The sequence below is a fragment of the Pezoporus occidentalis genome, unplaced genomic scaffold, assembly GCF_034315485.1.
Source record: "Pezoporus occidentalis ecotype Australia unplaced genomic scaffold, CSIRO_AGI_Poc_V1 ctg79, whole genome shotgun sequence".
NCBI lineage: Eukaryota > Metazoa > Chordata > Aves > Psittaciformes > Psittacidae > Pezoporus > Pezoporus occidentalis.
Genome location: NW_026916147.1, coordinates 3,053,792 through 3,073,670, shown reverse-complemented (window position 1 = coordinate 3,073,670; position 19,879 = coordinate 3,053,792). Strand labels below are relative to the sequence as shown.

At 41.4% G+C, this 19,879-nt stretch overlaps 1 protein-coding gene across 6 annotated transcripts in view; it reads right to left on the bottom strand.

The window, feature by feature from the left end:
* The window catches only part of ZNF827 (zinc finger protein 827), a 109,420-nt gene that overhangs the window by 61,124 nt on the left and 28,417 nt on the right, over positions 1–19,879 (bottom strand). For 5 of the 6 annotated variants that reach the window (XR_009961617.1, XR_009961618.1, XR_009961619.1 and 2 more), the window contains exons 3-4: positions 16,782–16,954; positions 1,873–2,356 (exon numbers count right to left, since the gene is read on the bottom strand). Coding sequence is in view for 3 of the 6 variants with exons in the window: in XM_062602847.1 (XP_062458831.1) it covers positions 1,873–2,356; positions 16,782–16,954 (657 nt within the window). In the remaining 3 variants the exon portion in view is untranslated. The remainder of the gene's footprint in view (positions 1–1,872; positions 2,357–16,781; positions 16,955–19,879) is intronic. The other variant, XM_062602846.1, reaches the window with a different exon arrangement.

Genomic DNA, 19,879 nt, shown 5'->3' with positions numbered 1-19,879 from the left:
ACACAATATAAATCTCAGGAGAAAAGAAATTCCTTTCAACATTGCTGTTCTTGTGTAGTAAACTTGGTGACTGGCAGTACATTTTTATCCAAATATGCACACATACAAAATTACAGATACATCTCACTCCCCCAGTGACTTTATAACATGTTGCTAGGTAACAGTGCACACAAGTCAGGTTTCAAGACCTTTAGTAAGTCACCATAAAATAACTGCATAGGCCTTTTGCATGAATAATCGACATTTGTATCCTTCTTCTGATGCCAGTAGATCAGACGTTGAAAACATGACCGTCTGCCAAACTGTAAACAGCTCCCCCTCAATTGCTACATGAAAAAAACCCACATCAAAATGTTATATGTTTTCTCAGCTTTCAGGCTTTCCCCCTCTCCTGCTTTCTGCTCTCATTCTTGCTACATGCAGCCATCATGAGCACTCTATAGGTCAGTACAGCTAGTGTGTAGAGACACTCGGCGCACAGCAATCCAAACCTAAGATAGATATCAGAACAACAACACATATATGACAGCTGTCAGACAACATAAAAAATGGATTTCATACAGAGTCCACGTTTAAAACTCAATTAAAAAAAATGTACAAGCAAATCAAAACACACTCAGCCATGCTCAATTGTTGTTGGTCATAATAATAAGTTATACCAACAGTTTATTATTATTTTTTAGGGAAGGCTTTTGTTGCTTCTTCCAACCCACACAGCAAACCACTTGTACCAGCTCATTTCACCTCCTGCTTCTCCTCAACTCTCTTCCATGGTTGGCTCCATGAAGCCTCAGGCTTGATTTCTCATGGTTAGCCATTCTACTCAATTCCCCAGAGAACTGTGATCCCAGAGGTATAAAGGTCTGGGCAGATGAAGACAGCAAGCCTCTAAAAAATAAACAGCTGCAGTTTCACCAAGGCAATGGCATCAGGACAGAACTAATTCCTTAGTTTACCTGACAATAAGGTTTGCTAAAATACAACTTACACTCCATTTAAAGTAAAAAGGTGATCAATTATTTTCTAATGAAAAGGATATCTTTTACCTCTGGTCTAAAACTTGCCATAGGGACTGCCATCTCCTTGTGAAACAGAGTTTCTCAAGTGACATTTTTTCTGACTCCTTGCTCTTTAACAATTCTGAAGTGTTCAGTCAAATCAATAAAAGAGCACATAAAAGATTCACCCTAAACATATCTGCAACTTCAGAGTCTCACTCTTAGAGCTTTATAAGTATCATTCTTAGAGCAATAATCTGAGAGTGAAAGAAAACATAATAAGCACGTGGTTTGCATTAGGTATGAATTTTAAGTAAAATAGTAAAAAAAAAAAAAAATTAAAAAAATATTCATGAATCTCTAGGACTACCTTTTTAGTGTTAATAATCAAGAAATACAGTAACATTCATACTTCACACATATTTAATAGTTAGACCCCAAATATTACTGTGATGGAAAAGTGACCAGTCTTATTAGTCCTATTTAAACAGATGGGGAAAGGTGAAAACTTAAGAGCTGAATTTTCTAACATGCTGGGTACTTGTGACCCTCAGTAATTCCAAACCAGAACTACAAGTACTCAGCATGTCTGAAAAACACACCAAGTGAGACTTGCCAGGTAACTGTCAATGAACATGAAATCCTGGATAGAAAAATCTCTCTCCCAGTCCTACCAATTAAACAGCAAAATCCCTTTCTCCTCTCACCATTTTCCACCCATCATGCACCACTCCTTATCAGAAGAAACAAGAAATTATAAATTAAGAAGTTGTAATGTTTTTCTCCCTGCAATTCCATGACTTAGCAAACCCAAGGCAAAGTGGTTTTTAGGCTGTAAAGAAGCAGCTGATGTTGCCCCTTACTGAAAAATTACCTGACAGCTTCATAAGAAAATCCGATGCCATCTTGACAGAGATGTCTTGGCTGAATAGTGCTGATGCTGTACTAGCCACAAAGTCAGAGGAGTCTTTCAGCTTTGTGTTGTTGGGCACTCTGTCAACAGTGCTAAGAGCAAAAGGTGCAGCTGATAAGCCACTGTCATCTTTGGGCTCTTCTTTCACTAGTAAAGGTGGAATACCTCCACTTGGCTGCTCAGCCACATCAGGTGTTTTAGATACAGATGCTGATCCTGTAAGGTCAGGTCCACCTCCTTCCCTCTGTGGTCCCAGGCAGGAGTCACTATTTACCTGTGGTGACCCCTTCACCTCAGTTTCTGGTATTTCCTCCTTCACTTTGGATTCTGTCCTGAGGAAATGTTGATGGCAACGCATATGGAGTTTCAGGCTGAAGTGGCGGGAGGAGGTAAAAGGGCATAGCTGGCATTGAAAGGTCTCACCCCTGTCTTGATGCTGATGAACCTAGTTCAAGAGGTGAAAGATAAAAGCATGTATTAAGCAGAAAAGAATTCACAAGCATTATAGAAATCTCAGCTCTACACTCGTCCCACCATTTTCAAAAAAGTTAACTAATGAACTCTTCATCCTGAGTACTTGGAAAGAGGTCAGGCACTAGGAACAGTAGGATTCTTTTACACATAAGTCAATGAACGTAAAGATCAGACTCAACTGAAAAAAAAAAAAAATAAAAAATCAGGAACATCTGTTTCTCCAGCATGGAAAAGATAAAGTCTGCTTTGGATCAAACAGTTCTTACAATCAGATCCTCACGACGTGTCTGTGTATAAAAAGACTTCCAAGCCATAACTGGTAGCTTTCTTGATTACAAACAGAACCCCCTTATCTATTATGTGCTAAGCATGATCAGTCTGTGTAACCTCAGAAATAACAATTGTCCAGAGCAAACCAGCAAAACAGCACCCTTACAGCAACGTGCATCATTGACTTTTGCATCATGAGAGTAAAGACACAACACCTGGCAATACCAAGGTAGGACTGAAACAGTTTGTTACAAATAAATTCTACCAGAAAACAAACAGCTCTGTTATGATAAAATATAAACATCTGCCATTTATTCCATTTTATCAGTCAATTAATGATAACAGTTAATCTTCCTGTCCTCATATTTTGACTACAGGCTCTTTCTTATAGAAACTGCATGCTCCAGTATGAGTACAATGCGTAGTGTCCCCAGGCTCGATCCCGATTACCTTTTAAATAAAATTCTATCCATCCACCCATGTGTAATGGTTTACACATTATTTGAACAGGCACACTCATTAATATAAACTATATACATACAGTTATTCAATTCCATGTTTAACACGGTACTTATGAAAAGGAAGGAACAACTGAGCCCATATAATAGTGGCGGGTATATTGGAAAGTTTTTTCCCTATAGCTTCACAAAGGAATTTTAAATCCTGACAGCAGCACTCCAGAGTACTCCCTGCAGAAAGACTGGCAAATACATACATTTGCTCCTTACTAATTGATGAACATGGGATCGGAACAAACTGGCACCAGGCTGAGCTCCACACATTCGTTTTCACTTGTGACTCAAGTTGGTTGGAAACCTTTCAGTGAGACAGATTTTTGTTGGAAAATGGCAATTTGTTGAACGCACAATATTTCACCTGAAATATGGAGAGGTTTGATGAACTCTTGGCAAACAAGGCATGATTCCCCTACCCTACTGAGTGGCACTCCCCGCTCCCTGGCTTGGCTCAGAAGCAGCAGCTGTGCCAGGGATCCAAGGCTCGCTGCTCTAGCCTGAGAGTCCAAAAAGCCCTGAGGGCTCCAGCTCTAATCAAAGTTCAGCTCTACACTAGGGAGCATGGAAAACCTAGCTTTAGCTAAGGTTTTCAGCACTTTGCAGTTTCCTGCAGAACTGAGATCTAGATCTCAAGTAGGGGTTGCAGACACTGCAGAGCCCTGGGAAACAGTAGCATTTCCCAAACACAGCTTTATAAATGTTCAGTTGGAGCTTCCCATGGTAGTAGATTTGGCCTGAATAATTTTCTATACAGTAAGAGGAATTCAGTCACAAGCTCGTATCCAGCCTCTCTCCTCTGAAGATGGACTTAAAGAGGTGGGCTTGTTAAGCTTGTAAAAAAGCAGGCTCCAGAGAGACCTTACAGCAGCCTTCCAGTACTTAAAGGGGGCCTACAAGGAATCTGGAGAGGGACTTTTTACATGAGCATGTAGTGACAGGACAAGGGGAAATGGCTTTAAACTGGAAAAGGGTAAATTTAGAGTAGGGTATTAGGAAGAAACTCTTCACTTTGAGGGTGAGACACTGGAAAAAGTTAACCAGAGAAGCTGCAACTGCTCCATCCCTGGCAGTGTTCAAGGCCAGGTTGGACAGGGCTTTGAGCAAGCTGGTCTAGTGGAAGGTGTCCCTGCCCATGGCAGGGGGGTTGAACCAGACAATCTTTAAGGTCCTTTCTAACCCAAACCATTCTATGATTCCCATCTCTCATACACATGACCTGAATTCAGATCTGCTAAAATATGAAGCTGAGAGATGTTCCTCTTTCAGTCCTTTTTTCTTTCAGTGAATACATATTTCATTAGTGGTGCATAACTTTTCATCTGGTAGTTTTTCAAGGGCTCTGGAGATTAGGTACTAAACAAGCAGAAGGCAACAGAGAATTTCTCTTGGCCAGCCATTTTACAGAATGACATTCTCAATATTGTATAAACATGACATTTACAGACAAAATAATTCTGGAATCTTATAATTGCACCTGACAACAAAAAAATTAGAAGCTAATGCGAACCTAAGTCAGTTTTAAAGCAACAACCTTGCAGAAGAATAGCAGCACAATTAATTCTAAATATTAACAGGTTGCAACAGAAATATCAACCAGATTGACTGTCTACACTACTGGAAACAGGATGGTCTGTGAAAATAGAAGTATGTAAGCACTCTTCTTCATCAGGAGCACCAAGATGTACAAATGGTAGCAAGCACTCTCACCATGGCAACTTTGTCTCTTACACCCACTGAGATTCTGCCTGTCAGGGTTTCTCTACAGGATCCCCTTCAATCAACATTTCTCTGCCTACATATTTAACCACTAGATGCCCCTTAGCACAATCAATATTACACCTTCTGAAGGCTGCCACTGCTGCAGTCAGGTGGTAAGGTCTGTGTGGGAGCCTACCATGTATGGTATGCCACCCCTGCAGTAACTTTTGAGAATGGACAAGAACAGGGGAGACTGATTCATCTGATTTGGATTTTTCTCCTCCCAAAGACAATAGCAGGATCACCAATGGATTTCTTCTAAAATAAAGTATGCTTGTAACTTGCAGCCGAGGAATGACAGAATTCAAAACCAGAGTTTTAAATGGGAGAATTTTAGATATATCAAAAAAACCGACATGAAACAACATCAAGTCAAATATTTAGACTTCAATGGGTCCAGTCTCACCATAAGGTTTAAACATATTTTTTTAATTATCAAATATAAATATTTTAAAATTTGAACACCATTAGAATTAGAAGCTAAGAATTAAAATCCCATTAAAGGAAAAAAAAATACCTTATTTACTCATCTGACACCAGCTAAAAGAGCCAAGAATTGCCATTCCATGCTATTTGGAGGGAAAAGTCAAGGCAGCAACTACTTGCTGCAGAATAAGAGACAAGAAACCCTGTAGAGCTACACAGAAAGCCACAGGGGAGATCCAGGTCACACAGTGTTACAGTCAAAAAAGCTGCCTTCTGCCTCCATGAGACAAGAGAATGGCTCTTACACAGCGCTAATGCTGCACAAACCATCAGATGTCCTCTTCAGACTCAACTAGGCTGTTCCTAGAGCCACAGGTAGAAGGAGACATGAGGGCAGCTGACAAGTTTTCTGCAGCGTCCCAGTATGAGCTCAGCTGCTGACAGATTTGGATCTATGTGGATATGATATGTGCTTATGTGTCTATAGGGATATAATAAGTATCACAGAAACATGGTGGGATGGCTCCTACGACTAGAGGGTTGGAATGGAAGGTTACAGGCTCTTTAGAAAAGACAGAACTGGCAGGTGGGGAGGGGGAGTTGCTGTTTATGTTAGGGATCGGCTGGAGAGTATGGACCTCTGTCTGGGGACAGGTGAGCAGTCAACAGAGAGTTTGAGGGTCAGGGTTAAAGGGAGAACAGTGATGGGAAACATTATTGTGGGGATCTGTTACAGACTGCCTGATCAAGAGGACTCTGTCGATGAAGCACTCTACAGACAGATAGGAACAGCCTCACGCTCGCAGTCCCTTGTTCTCATGGGGGCCCTCAACCACCCTGGTATCTGTTGGAGCGACAGTACGGCTCAGCACAAGCAATCCAGGAGGTTCCTCAATGGTGGTGGAAGACAACTTTCTTCTGCAAGTAATAGAGGAGCCGACAAGGAGAGGTGCCATGCTAGACCTCATGCTCACCAACAGGGAAAGGCTGACTGGAAATGTGATGCTCCAGGGCAGCCTTGGATGCAGCGATCATGAGATGGTCAAATTTGAGATCCTCAGGACAGTGAGAAGAGCGTGCAGCAAGCTCACTGCCCTGGACTTCAGAAGAGCAGACTTTGGCCTCTTCAGGAACCTGCTTAGTAAGGTTCAATGGGATATAGCCCTAGAGGGCAGAGGGGCCCCAGACTGTTGGTTGATATTCAAGGATCACCTGCTGCAAGCTCAGGAGTGTTGAATCCCAACTAGAAGGAAGTGCAGCAGGAGAGCCAGGAGGCCTCCTTGGATGGGTAAGGAGCTCCTGAGGAAACTTCAAGGGGACAAAAGAGACTTATAAAAGGTGAAAGCAAGGACAGGTGGCCTGGGAAGAATACAGGGATGTTGTCCAGGAAGCTAGGAACCAGGTTAGGAAAGCTAAGGCCCAGTTAGAATTAAACTTGGCTAAGAATGTAAAAGATAACAGGAAGGGATTCTACAGTTACATTGCAAATAAAAGACAGACTAGGGACAACATAGGCCCCCTCCAGAAGCTATTGGGAGAGCTGGCTACCCTGGATTTGGAGAAGGCTGAGGTTCTTAATGACTTCTTTGCCTCGGTCTTCACTCTCAAATGCTCTGAGCACACCACCCGAGTCTTGAAAGGCAAATGCAGAGACTGTGAGAATGAAGACCCTAGGCCCACTGTAGGAGAGGATCTGGTTCAAGACCATCTTAAGAAGCTGAACATACACAAGTCCATGGGACCTGACGAAATCCATCTGCAGGTCCTGAAGGAGCTGGCAAATGAAGTTGCTAAGCCACTGTCCATCATATTTGAAAAATCATGGCAGTCAGGTGAAGTTCCCGATGACTGGAAAAGGAAAATATAACCCCCATTTTCAAGAAGGGGAAAATGGATGACCCAGGGAATTTCAGACCAGTCAGTTTCACCTCTGTGCCTGGCAAAATCTTGGAGCAGATTCTCCTGGAAGGCATGCTAAGGCACATGAAAAACAACAAGGTGCTTGGTGACAGCCAGCATGGCTTCACTAAGGGGAAATCCTGCCTGACCAATTTGGTGGCCTTCTGTGATAGGGCTACAGAACTGAGGGACAGGGGTAGAGCAGTTGATGTCATCTACCTGGACTTGTGTAAAGCGTTCGACACTGTCCCACACGACATCCTTGTCTCTAGATTGGAGAGACATCAATTTGATAGGTGGACCACTTGGTGGATAAAGAACAGGCTGGATGGTCGCATGCAAAGAGTTGTGGTCAATGGCTCAATGTCCGGCTGGAGACCAGTAACGAGTGGCGTCCCTCAGGGCTTGGTGTTGGGACCGGTCTTGTTTAACATCTTTGTCGCTGACATGGACAGCGGGATTGAGTGTGCCCTCGGGAAATTTGCCGATGACACCAAGCTGTGTGGTTCGGTTGATACCCTGGAGGGAAGGAATGCCATCCAGAGGGAACTTGACACGCTTGTGAGGTGGGCTGATGCCAACCTCATGAAGTTTATCCATGACAAGTGCAAGGTCCTACACCTGGGTTGGAGCAAGCCCAGGCACAGCTACAGGTTGGGCAGAGAACAAATTCAGAGCAGCCCTGCAGAGAAGGACCTGGGGGTGTTGGTTGATGAGAAAATGAACATGGGCCGGCTTCAGTATGGGTCCACAGCCCAGAAAGCCAACCGTATCCTAGGCTGCGTCAAAAGAAGCGTGACCAGCAGGTCGAAGGAGGTGATCCTGCCCCTCTGCTCTGTTCTCATGAGACCTCACCTGGAGTATTGTGTGCAGTTCTGGTGTCCTCAACATAAAAAGGACATGGAACTGTTGGAACAAGTCCAGAGAAGGGCCACGAGGATGATCAGGAGGACTGGAGCACCTCCGTATGAAGACAGGCTGGGAAAGTTGAGGCTGTTCAGCCTGGAGAAGAGAAGGCTGCATGGAGACCTCATAGCAGCCTTCCAGTATCTGAAGGGGGCCTATAAGGATACTGGGGAGAGAATCTTCATTATTGACTGTAGTGATAGGACAAGGGGTAACGGGTTAAAACTGAAGCAGGGGAAGTTTAGATTGGATATAAGGAGGAAGTTCTTTACTGTAGGGGTGGTGAGACACTGGAATGGGTTTCCCAGGGAAGTTGTGTATGCTCCATCCCTGGTGGTGTTCAAGGCCAGGCTGGACAGAGCCCTGTGTGACACAGTTTAGTGTGAGGTGTCCCTGCCCATGACAGGGGGGTTGGATCTTGATGATCTTAAGGTCCTTTCCAATCCTAGCTATTCTATGATTCTATGATCTCTCTGAATTATGGTGCAACAAACTGGAGTGCACAACCTGCTCACAGAGACTGGTTATTTGAAAATTCAACAAATCCACTTTTTGACTTGTATCAGAAACATTTAAGGACTTCTCCCTTCTGAATTTATTTCATTTCATTTTGGACAGTCTCCTTGACTGGGCAAAGTACTTGCATCATCTTTATTTTAACCCTACAGGCTTCCCAGTCTCAATACTTCACGGTTCTACAGTTTTTTCAGTGTGTGCTTGCTATGACATATGCAATAATTTTCAATAGAACTATATGCTTGTCCTGGGTTCAGCAGTAGCAGTCATTTTTCTCCTTCTTACTAGCTGGTGCAGTGCTGTGTTTTTGACTTTCAGGCTGGGAACAATGCTGATAGCACCAATGTTTTTTGTTGTTTCTAAGTCATGTTTACTCTGACCAAGGACTTTCTGAGTCTCATGCTCTGCCAGGGAGAAGTGGAAGTCGGGACGAAGCAGAGACAGGACACCTGACCCAAACTAACCAAAGGGGTATTCCATACCATAGCAGGTCATGCTGAGTATATAAACTAGGGACAGTTACCCAGAAGGGATAGACCGCTGCTTGGGTTGGGCTGGGTATCGGTCAGCGGGTGGTGAGCAGTTTTCTCTTCCCTTGTTATTTCCCTTATCATCATTATTATTATTGGTGGTAGGTCATTATTATTATTGGTGGTAGGAGTTGTGGTTTTGTGTTATACCTTAGTTACTGGACTGTTGTTATCTCAACCTGTGGGAGTTACATTCTTCCAATTCTCCTCCCCATCCCTCCGGGAATGGGGGAGGACACAGGGGGAGTGAGTGAGGGGGTGTGTGGTTCTGGGTTGCTGGCTGGGCTTAAACCATGACAATGCTCCTTACAAACTTCAGGACTAGTTTGAGCACTTGGGTAATAATTATCTGTTAGCCATTTCTTTATTTGTTTCTTTCAGTTTCTCTTTCTGCCTCTGCATTCTCACAAGACAAAAAAAAAAAAAAAAAAAAAATGAGGCCATTTATCTTCTCTATCACATGCATTATTTTGATCACACCTCGCACCTTTGATCACACCTCTCTCACCATCCTGGCAGTCTCATTCTTTTCAGCTTCTTTCTTCCATAGGAGTTCTTGCCATCACACTAATCGTTTTGATTGCCAGCTTTTAAAATCTCTACTACCTCTGACATGTCTTTTTGAAGCAGTGACCAAAAGTGAGTATTGTAAGTGGCAGCACACCATATGTTAATAAGAGCATTGTAATATTTTCAGGGTTATTTCTGTTTTATTCTATAGACATTCAAGTATCTAATGTACTTTTTTTTTAGCCACTGCTGCACATGCTAAGAAAAGGCTTTCATTGAACTGTCTACAATGATTCCCAGATATTTTCCCCAAGTAGTTCATTATATCAGACAACCAGGTGCATTATTAGACTCTTGTTTCCAATGTGCAGTACCTTGTATTTGTCAACAATAACCTCATTTGCCCCTTGTTGATCTGTCAGAGAGCCTCTTTTTGTTCCCTTTTAAGCTTTACCTTTTCAGATTTTGATTCATGCACACAAGGTTGTATTGTCTACAATTCTCTTACCCACAGACATCATTTTGTGCAGATCACATTTGCTAAAATACACACAATTCCACTTAGTAATGGAATACGTCTCTGTTAGCCTTCTGTCACGCTTAAAATTGCTAATTCCTGCCTCCCCTTTGTTTTACTGTCTCTTGGTGAATTTTTAATTAGCCATAGTACATCACATTGCTTAATTTATTTGGCAGCTTCTCAGTGAGGAGCTTTGCCAAAGGCTTTTTTAAAGACCAAATAAATTTCGATCGATTCCCTAAGTCCATGATTTTCCTGACACGCTCAGAACATCTGAGTAGAAGAACGCATGATTTTCTTTTACAGAGATCTTATGCCCCTATCACATCATTTGTATCACTGTAGGGTTTTTTTCTGTTAGGTTTTTACTGACATACTAATTTTTCTGGTATCATAAGCAGTTTCTTAAATCAACTTTTCGTACATAAAAGCAACAGCCCTGCTGATTTACCCATCAACTGACATCCTAGGAAGGACACACTGGCCCATACAGATGTACCACAGTTACAGATACAGATGATCCCACCTAACAGAATACAATTGTGCGTAGGGTTGAGAGAAACAGCAGCACCTCCTCCAATTTTGTGCTACTGGTGAGATAGATATTTTCTTTTCCCCTTCCTTAAAGTTGGGGTAATGCTTTGCACAGACTCCCTTCTAATTATGAGGCACAGGAAAGGAAGGATTGGTATTCACTTTTTGTTTGTGGAACTTAACAGGGGTTTTTGCTGTTATTTTTTTAAGCACTCAGAGTAAGATTTTTTTCTGAGAACTTCCATCTCTAAGCAAAATCAGAGCATAAGAGGACTGGGGTGCTGAATCCATTCACTGTTATATTTGCTTCTGGCTACTCAGTCTTTGCTTTCTTTTTGCAATCTAATTATCACTCTTTGCCTACTATAGGTTTTATTTTTCTCACAAACTTTGAAGTGGATTATCATTTCCATGAAAGGCATCTGTCTAAGCAACTACTACAGTCAACAAATACTACAACCTGGCTGTGCAGCTACACCTGCCTACCCCCTGATCTTTTTGGGGGTTTGATTTTTATTTTCTCTCTTAAATCTCTTTTAGTAAAATGCTGCCTTCTGTGACTGCATTAGAATACACTTGAGAGGTCTCCATTCCACATCTATCATGTGCCCCTCTGCTTTTTCATTTCATGCTCATTTCTCATAAATTCCTTCATTTTAAAAATATTGCGCTTTCAAAAATTTAGTGCTATGGTGCTAGTTTTGATAGGATCCTTCCCCTCAGGATACATACATTACTTATATACTATTTTCTTTTTGAAACTATTTCTTTGCTTTGCTTGAAAGCAAAGGTGGGGGGGGGGGGAATGCCTCTGCAGGGCTAGACTAGGCATTTACAAAAAAATGTTGGGTTTTTTTCCTTTTAAGATTTAAGGTATCATTGCATATCCTGTCTTATCCTTGTCTCGTATGCAAAATGTGACAAGATCAAAAGACAGATACTTGAAGTCATTTGTGGTACCTGTCTGAGACTCAGGACACAGACTTCATTTGTTGAAAAGTTGTACAAGTTTGCATTACCTCCTGTCGGCTGATGGAAGGTAATGGAATCACAGGTGCCTCCCAGGGCTCTTTAAGTTTACCTAAACCAAAGCAAAAATCCTCCCATAAAATACAGTAAACCTCCTTCTCCCTCCTTCATCTAGTGAAGATGCTTTAAAATAACCTGTCCTGTACTTCATCAAAATGGATAAGGAATACTTATTCAATTGTCTGACCCTACATGGAAAAGAAAGAGGGAAAAGCAGATCACTGTGGGGTAGTGAGGATCTAGCTACATTCTTCAGGGCCTTTTTTTATTCCCACTATCATGTAATAAATAGCCTCTCCCTAATCAAGAGGCTGATTAGAACCCTCTTCATATCACACAGGAACATTAATTTGAGATCACACTACATAGTCCCTCTTCTTAAGCAACAGAAGCAGGAAGATTCCGTGGTTGAGCATCACATGACCTGCCTGCCACCATCTAACTTATCTGTTAAGCTTAATCTTCTCTTTCCTCATTTTCTGCCATACCACCATGCTTCAGCATGTGTTCGCAGTGCCAAACTTTTCCACTGCTACAATAGCTGGCTAACCCATTTCTGCCTAATGTCTATATAGCAGCATAAGGAACATTCATAGGTATTATTTTTGGCCATATGCTCCTCTTCCTCATTCCCCCTTCCAAGTGCTCAGGCTAATATCCCATTGCTTTCTTGAAACATATCTGCATGATCTCACAAGCCTCTCCCATCCACCAATTGCTGAGGAGGATATGTGCATGATCCAAAGACACCAATTGGTCAAAGTCTGGCTGATGCTTGCAGTATTGCTCTAAGGTAAATTTAACTCTTACTTCCCTACCAGGAAAAACAGAAAAGCTTGAGTGCATCTTGCTGAGTTACACTGCCCCTTCCCGTTCCTTTTTGCAGAAGTACATTAAGATTCTCTCTCAAGAAGAAAACAATATATTCCAACTGAATATATGTTCAGATAAACAGAAAGAAGTCAAGCATAAACTTTTCTGCCTGCTTCAACAAGATACCTGTCTCAGTTACCCATTCTTTTTGTCCAGCTTCATTTTCAGTGTTCTCAGCTCCTCTGGAAACCATGATACCACAAACTATGATACTACAATCAAGCTCTGAGATGCTACCCCCAGATTCCTGGAAAGAAGGGCCAAAATTTACAGTTATGCATGCTCCATAATTTGTCACCAAAAACACCGTACTGTGTCTATTTTAGGATTTTTCTGAGGTACCTATCACTGTGGAATCTAGGTGCAACATAACAATTATAGATAAAACTGTGTGCCTTAAAAGACAGACAATTCAGCCTCCCCTATTCATTGTGTGTCTGTGTGGAAGCTTCCCTTGTGCTTCCCTTCTTGCCTTTCTTCGCCTCCAGTTGTGAGCTGGTCCTGGCAAAGTGCCCTGGCTAGAAGAATGTTCCATCAACATGGTGGGTAGCACATGTAGATCTGAGTATGGTTTAGGGCTGGAATCAATACAGCTCTCTATTAAGATTTTCTTCAGCAGGGAACAAGACGCCAACAACGCTGGCAATGTTGTATTCTGGGTCGATCAGTTTGACATGTTATAATTACTATAAAATTACACAGTATTTATATTATTTAGTTATTATTCATTAACCTAAAGATACACATAATAAGGAAGGACCATATGGACATGCACAAAACACTCATGGAAATTAAATCTCTAAATAACCAGTTTCAATGGAAAATGCCCACAAGAAAAAAAAGAGGTGGTGTTTCAGCTCTTGGTTATGCTGCCTAGGAGGAAACAAAGACAACCCTATTTGATTTTGAGGACTGCAACTCGACAGAACACCTCAATGGGTTTTGCCTGTCATCCTTGTCAATACAACATAAAACCTGAAAAACAAAAAGCAGCCAAAAGGAAAAAAACTTGGGTTGTGTTAGTATCTTAGAATAAAAAGTGGTTTATAATGAATGACAAACACCACCCTAGCACCCTAATTTTGAGGGGCTTTTTGTTTTTGAAAAACGTGTCTTCACCTGTAGCTGCAGTTGACTCATGGGCAGGGAGCTAAAGGCAGCTCTACCTCTGTGGGTTGCCTGCCAGGAAGGAGATAAGGCCAGGTAGCTCCCAAAGGATCCTAGGACAATCAGAAGAACTGAAACACCTGACTGGCATAACTAGAACAATGCATGCTAAGTAGCTCCCGGCTGTGCTGTACCATGTCTGATGTGTATTCATTCCATTTTGAACACTGTTGGAGTATATATATGTCAGTTATCATAATCTCATACCAATTTACATACAGATTTAAAAGCAGCACCTTCTTATAATGAGAAAAGAAATCTGGTAATGCTTTTATTTTTAATCTTGTTATCAATTTACACTTTAACCAAAGTGAATTCAAATTATGTATGACACTGTTGGACACATGACTAACATGCCCCTACCTCATTCACCTGCTCCAAGTTTATGATAGAAAATGTTTTTATGAACAGCCTACGCAACAGAGAAAAGTATTGAAATCCCCTGAAATAAAGGTAAAATAATGTCTTTCAGATTCTTGTGCTTGTGATTTTTTACCCCCGTCCATGAGCTTATAAAAGGACAAAAGAGCAAATACAATCCATCTAGTTTATTAAGATAACTGCCTTCATAGAATCATAGAATCTTAGAATTGTTAGGGTTGGAAAGGACCTTAAGATCATCAAGTTCCAGCCCCCCTGCCATGGGCAGGGACACCTCACACTAAACCATGTCACCCAAGGCCTTGTCCAAGCTGGCCTTGAACACTGCCAGGGTTGGAGCATTCACAACCTCCCTGGGCAACCCATTCCAGTGCCTCACCACCCTTACAGGAAAGAATATCCTTCTTATATCCAATCTAAACTTCCCCTGTTTAAGTTTTAACCCCTTGTCCTGTCACTACAGTCTCTAATGAAGAGTCCCTCTCCAGCATCCCCATAGGCCCCTTCAGATACTGGAAGGCTGCTATGAGGTCTCCATGCAGCCTTCTCTTCTCCAGGCTGAACAGCTCCAACTTCCTCAGCCTATCTTCATACGGGAGGTGCTCCAGTCCCCTGATCGTCCTCGTGGCCCTCCTCTGGACTTGTTCCAACAGTTCCATGTCCTTTTGATGTTGAGGACACCAGAACTGCACACAATACTCCAGGTGAGGTCTCACAAGAGCAGAGCAGAGGGGCAGGATCACCTCCTTTGACCTGCTGGTCACACTCCTTTTGATGCAGCCCAGGATACGGTTGGCTTTCTGGGCTTCTTAAATAGGGAGCAGTTTTACCAGCAAAGACCACATATCATGATCTGCACGACTGGACTGCGTTGACTCCTCATCAGACTTTAGATCTTATCTCCATAGTAAGGCTAAAGGAGGCTGTAATCTCTTACATTGTGTCAAGCAACTCTAGGCCCTACTCTGACCTCAGTGATGGTAGTGCTGGGGTAACACTTGGACTTGATGATCTTAAAGGTCTTTTCCAACCTACTTGCTTCTATGATTCTATGTCTAACTGAGCATTACTTGGTAATAATTACTGTATTACCAAATAATTAACACTACATGTTACACATTTGTACAAGGGCTCCGTTTTAGGATGATACCAGCTCAGTTAGGTGGGAGCAGAAAAGAGCACAAGGGCTTCAGATAGCAATCAGTTTGACAGCACACAGAGACAGTGAAAAAGTTTCTCATTTTCTTCAACCTGTGACCACCTATGGACATAATCATGCTAAAAAGGAAGGGACAGGCCCTCAACTTGCAAATAATAACTCCAGAAATGGGGTGGGGGGGGAAGAAAAAAAAAAACCAGAAAACAAGAATTTCTGCAGGGAATAATAGGGACAGGGGGACAAAACAGGGGACAACAACAGGTCTTTGCCAGGCAATTTCAAGCTTTTAGGTGATGCATGCTTCTTTTGCATCTTGTGAATAACCAAAACCCCTTTCTTATCATAGAATCATACTATGTTCCCATTTCAGTTGCTCATCTACTCCTTTTGGCCATATGTGCAAACATATGTCAACATGGAACATCAAGTCCTAAAAGAAAGACCCATAAACACCAAACCTACTTGTACCTAATAAGGATTAGCATGATACACCAAGGATGCCTGGGAGTAGTGCACTGATCCATAGTAGGAGCATTAAGGGATAAGCTCTCAGACTTCAGGGGGATGATTCCAGACCTAGCAAAAACCTGAAATACAGCAAGATTTGCTTTTGTGATCAGCGGAATCATCTGAATCATTTGCATGGAAGTGAATAGCTACTTGGCCGAAGCAAGGTTAAGACTCCTGTTTAGAGATCTCAAATTCTGCAATAACATATATAAAAGCTGAACAGGCATTTCTGTCCCTCCACACCAGCCTGATACTCTGTTTCACCCATTTGTCTAAACCAGACAAAATACTATCTGTAATAAAGCATTTCACTATTATAAAACTCAACTGCATTAACAGGGGAAACTTTTTGCACTTCAGCTTCTTCATCCATGGGCTAATGGGACAGGTACCGTTTTTACTTCATCAATCATGTTCTATGACCAGCTTGCAAGACCACTGCAGGAAGAAAGTTAAAACTGCAAGCGTGTCTGTGGAAAGTCACGGAAAGATCCCCTGCTAGTGTTGGCCAAGTTGAAATGCCCACTTAGAGTGATGCAAGGGCATGCAGAGATACTAGCTGGCATCTTTAAAAGTAGCACTGCTGTGTTTGCACGGTGTCACACCTCAGCTAACAGTCCTGCTTCTGGCAGTTCCAAGCCCAGAACTAAATCAGTCACAAACAGCTTTTGCTGCACCAAGTTGACATAACCCAAGGAAGTTTCCACATTGCATAAAATGGAAAGGCAAGCAAAGGAAAAAAAAGTTATTTCTTTCTCTTTTTATGGGCTCTAACTGAAATAAAGTCATCACTAGTAGAACAACTAGGGAAATTTTGTTCTTGCAAAGTCAAAACAGTTTTGATATACTATCATTTTTTGATTGATGATTCAAGTGATTCAATTGTCCCTTACCTTCATGTGTGATTTGAGATTGTCCTTGCGTGCACAACGAAATGGACAGAGTGGGCACTGATGACTTTTCAATCCTGTATGAATTACCATGTGCCGTTTCCAGTAACTCTTCCTCTTGATAACCAAACCACAGATAGGACACTGGAAAGGTTTTCCTCCTTCTTCTTCTGAGGCTTAGCAGAAGGGGGAAGAAAAAGAGAGGATCCTTTACAGCCACTTGTCTAATACTTTCCCCTTTTAAACATAATCAAGATACCATTTTTCAATGTTAGAATTTCGTCTGCAAAGAGACACATCTGCTAAACAACATGTACCTGAAATTTCAGTGTTTGTGTGTGTGTGTGTGTGTGTGTGTGTGTCCCCTCCGCATATCCTTTTTCCCCTTAATCTAATTATTCTCCCTCTAAGAAAGGTCGCCATAATTTGTAAAGGTTAATGTTCAAAACATCCTTTGGCTAATCAGGAGGGGATGCTACTCTATCTCACCTGGTCCTAATGGTCCTTATAATTTAACAAAACTGAGATGGATGTCTCTCATAATCATCACTTTGCAGCTTCATTTCCTACCAAAGGCCGGTTATAGCAGGGTATGGAAAATATGCTTAACTGTCAAAAAATGATCCATTTCCATATCTGATGGCTAGCCAGCAGGGGAGCAGGATATAAACCATAGAACAACCCACAACTTAACTGAAAAGCATGCTGGTATTGCATATCAGATATATTGAACTACAGAAGTGAATGACTTCAGAACCCCTGCTGTTGAAATCCTTTAGTTATGGCTCAAGCAGATACTGTTGCAACTTCAGTCATCAGGGTCTTCAGGTCATGGGTTTTCTTCTGCTCTAGTTGCCAGAGCTTTAAACCTACTGCCTTCCTAAAATGTTTGCACTCTGCTTTACTACCCCATTTACCTAAAACACGAAAAGGATTTGGAGGCATTTATCAGGCAAATGTGGTTAAGGTCACCGAGTGTGGAAGCATTGCAAGGTTGAAGAAAAGAGAAACCCTTGCTGATGACTTTACACCACTAACCAGCTATTCATTCTCTCACCACAATTTCTTCTGCTTATTGTAAAGAAAGGCCTAGTGTTACCATGAAATTTGAAGCCTTTTACTGTGAAAGGCTATTTCCAAATATCCAGAACTCAGCAAAGTGCATCCTGCTATTTAGAAATTCTCTTAGAATATTTAATCTCATTATTATCCGTTATTTCCTACTGATAAGGATATAGCAAACATCAAATTCCCTTGATGAGGAACTAAGTGATAAAAACCTCCAGAAAGATTTGTCACATCCTAAAATCTAATTCTTGCTATTAGATAGGAAACAAAAACACTGTAATCCAACTGATTAGGTAATCATTATGTAAGCACAGAAAAGGACACATTGTCAAAGCATGCACTTTTGCAAGTTCAGAAGTTCTTGTCATGAAATATTCTATCACATTCAATATATTATCAAATTGTTCCACTCTCTGCACGTCTAAAGAGTACACCAACATCAATGCTAAAATTGCTTTTGCTTCAGTTTTTAAGTATCCTTACTTAATTCTTCACACAAGGCAGGAGAAAGACAAACCACAGGAAAAAAAAAAAATGCTTTAGTAGTACCTTCATTTCTTTTCTTTCTATCATATCTTTTCTCCTGCCTCTGGCTATCATCACAAAGGATGCAGAAAAGAAATGTGTAACAAGCTATTACCTGTTTTCCACCCCAATAAAAATAAAACTGCAAACAAGATGGATCAATAGTAATTTCACACATTACAAAATATGCAAAGAATTTGACTGAATGCATGTGACTTCACTAGTAACAATGACAATGGTACACAGGAATTATGTCAATGTTCTCCAAAGCTGAACCGTGTTAGCTCTTTACTACAGACCTCAGCACTAAGAAAGAAAATCATGGGCTTCAGCTTTTCTTCATCTATACTGATGTCCATTTTATGTCACATGGTGTCAATTAGCTGGAAAGAAATTACTTCAGTGAAGACAGAATCAGCCAGTGCTTCCCAAAGAAGTTTCAGGAACAAAATTGCAAGCATCACAGGCAAAAAGTTACACCAAACCAGCATTTAGTCAGTAAGAGAAGGGTCTGCCACACACACTTTTTAAAGAATTTTATCAGAACTTTAACAGAGATTCCAGGCTACCTCTTAAATTTCATCCCAAGCACATGAGCATTTTATAAATTGGCAATATTAACAGATTGATATAAAAGTCAGTCTTCTCTGGACCACTTTACTATAGCCTATGCAAGTAATGATTAGGTCCACCAAACCTGACGTGCAATTTCAGAGGTGACTATGCTCTGATAAGCCATGGCTCCAGCTTCCTGCCTGAAATAATTCTGAGCAAATATTCTGAGCAACGTGGTGGACAGAAAAGCAGCAGACATACTCCTGTAATTAACTTATTCCTCTTCAAATAGCCTCCACCTTTGCTGTTCTTTACTTGTCCACATATAATTAATCTGAGTGTTGATCTCATAACCAAAGCTAGATGTTGCTGGTGGGTAAGTGAATCAGATTCATAACAATAAAGCAAACTCACCGGTGACTTTAAAGTGTGAGAGGGGACACCCTCCCACACATCTCTCAAGCTACACCTACTGGGAATAGGCGTCGCATTCTCAGAACGAGACAAAAACATAATGGCTCAAGAAGCAATCACACAGACACAAAAAGAGAAAACATTATAAAATGAAAAACTATTTTTTGCTTTTAGTACAGTAAGGCTGTAGATGCAAAAGGAATCAGGAACATGTGACACTAACTTCCATGGCAGATACACACAGTTGCTCTACTCAACATGTACAGAAGTGAAATTTTCAATCAAAGGTCACTGAACCTCTTTTTTGTGACCTCTTTTTTGCAAGCTGCACTTCTCCACAGCTGAAGGGACTGAGGAGTCTAGCTTTCCATAATAAACATCCAGATATGCTAACCAACAGCTTGCTTTTTAGTTTCAGTCATTTAATTATTTAGAAAGGAAAAACTTAGCAGCATATCAGAAAATGGACTTGAACTTTTGTTATGAACATTACACTGTAAAGTTTGCTTGGATGCCAACTGGCATTGGCTCAGTGTGCA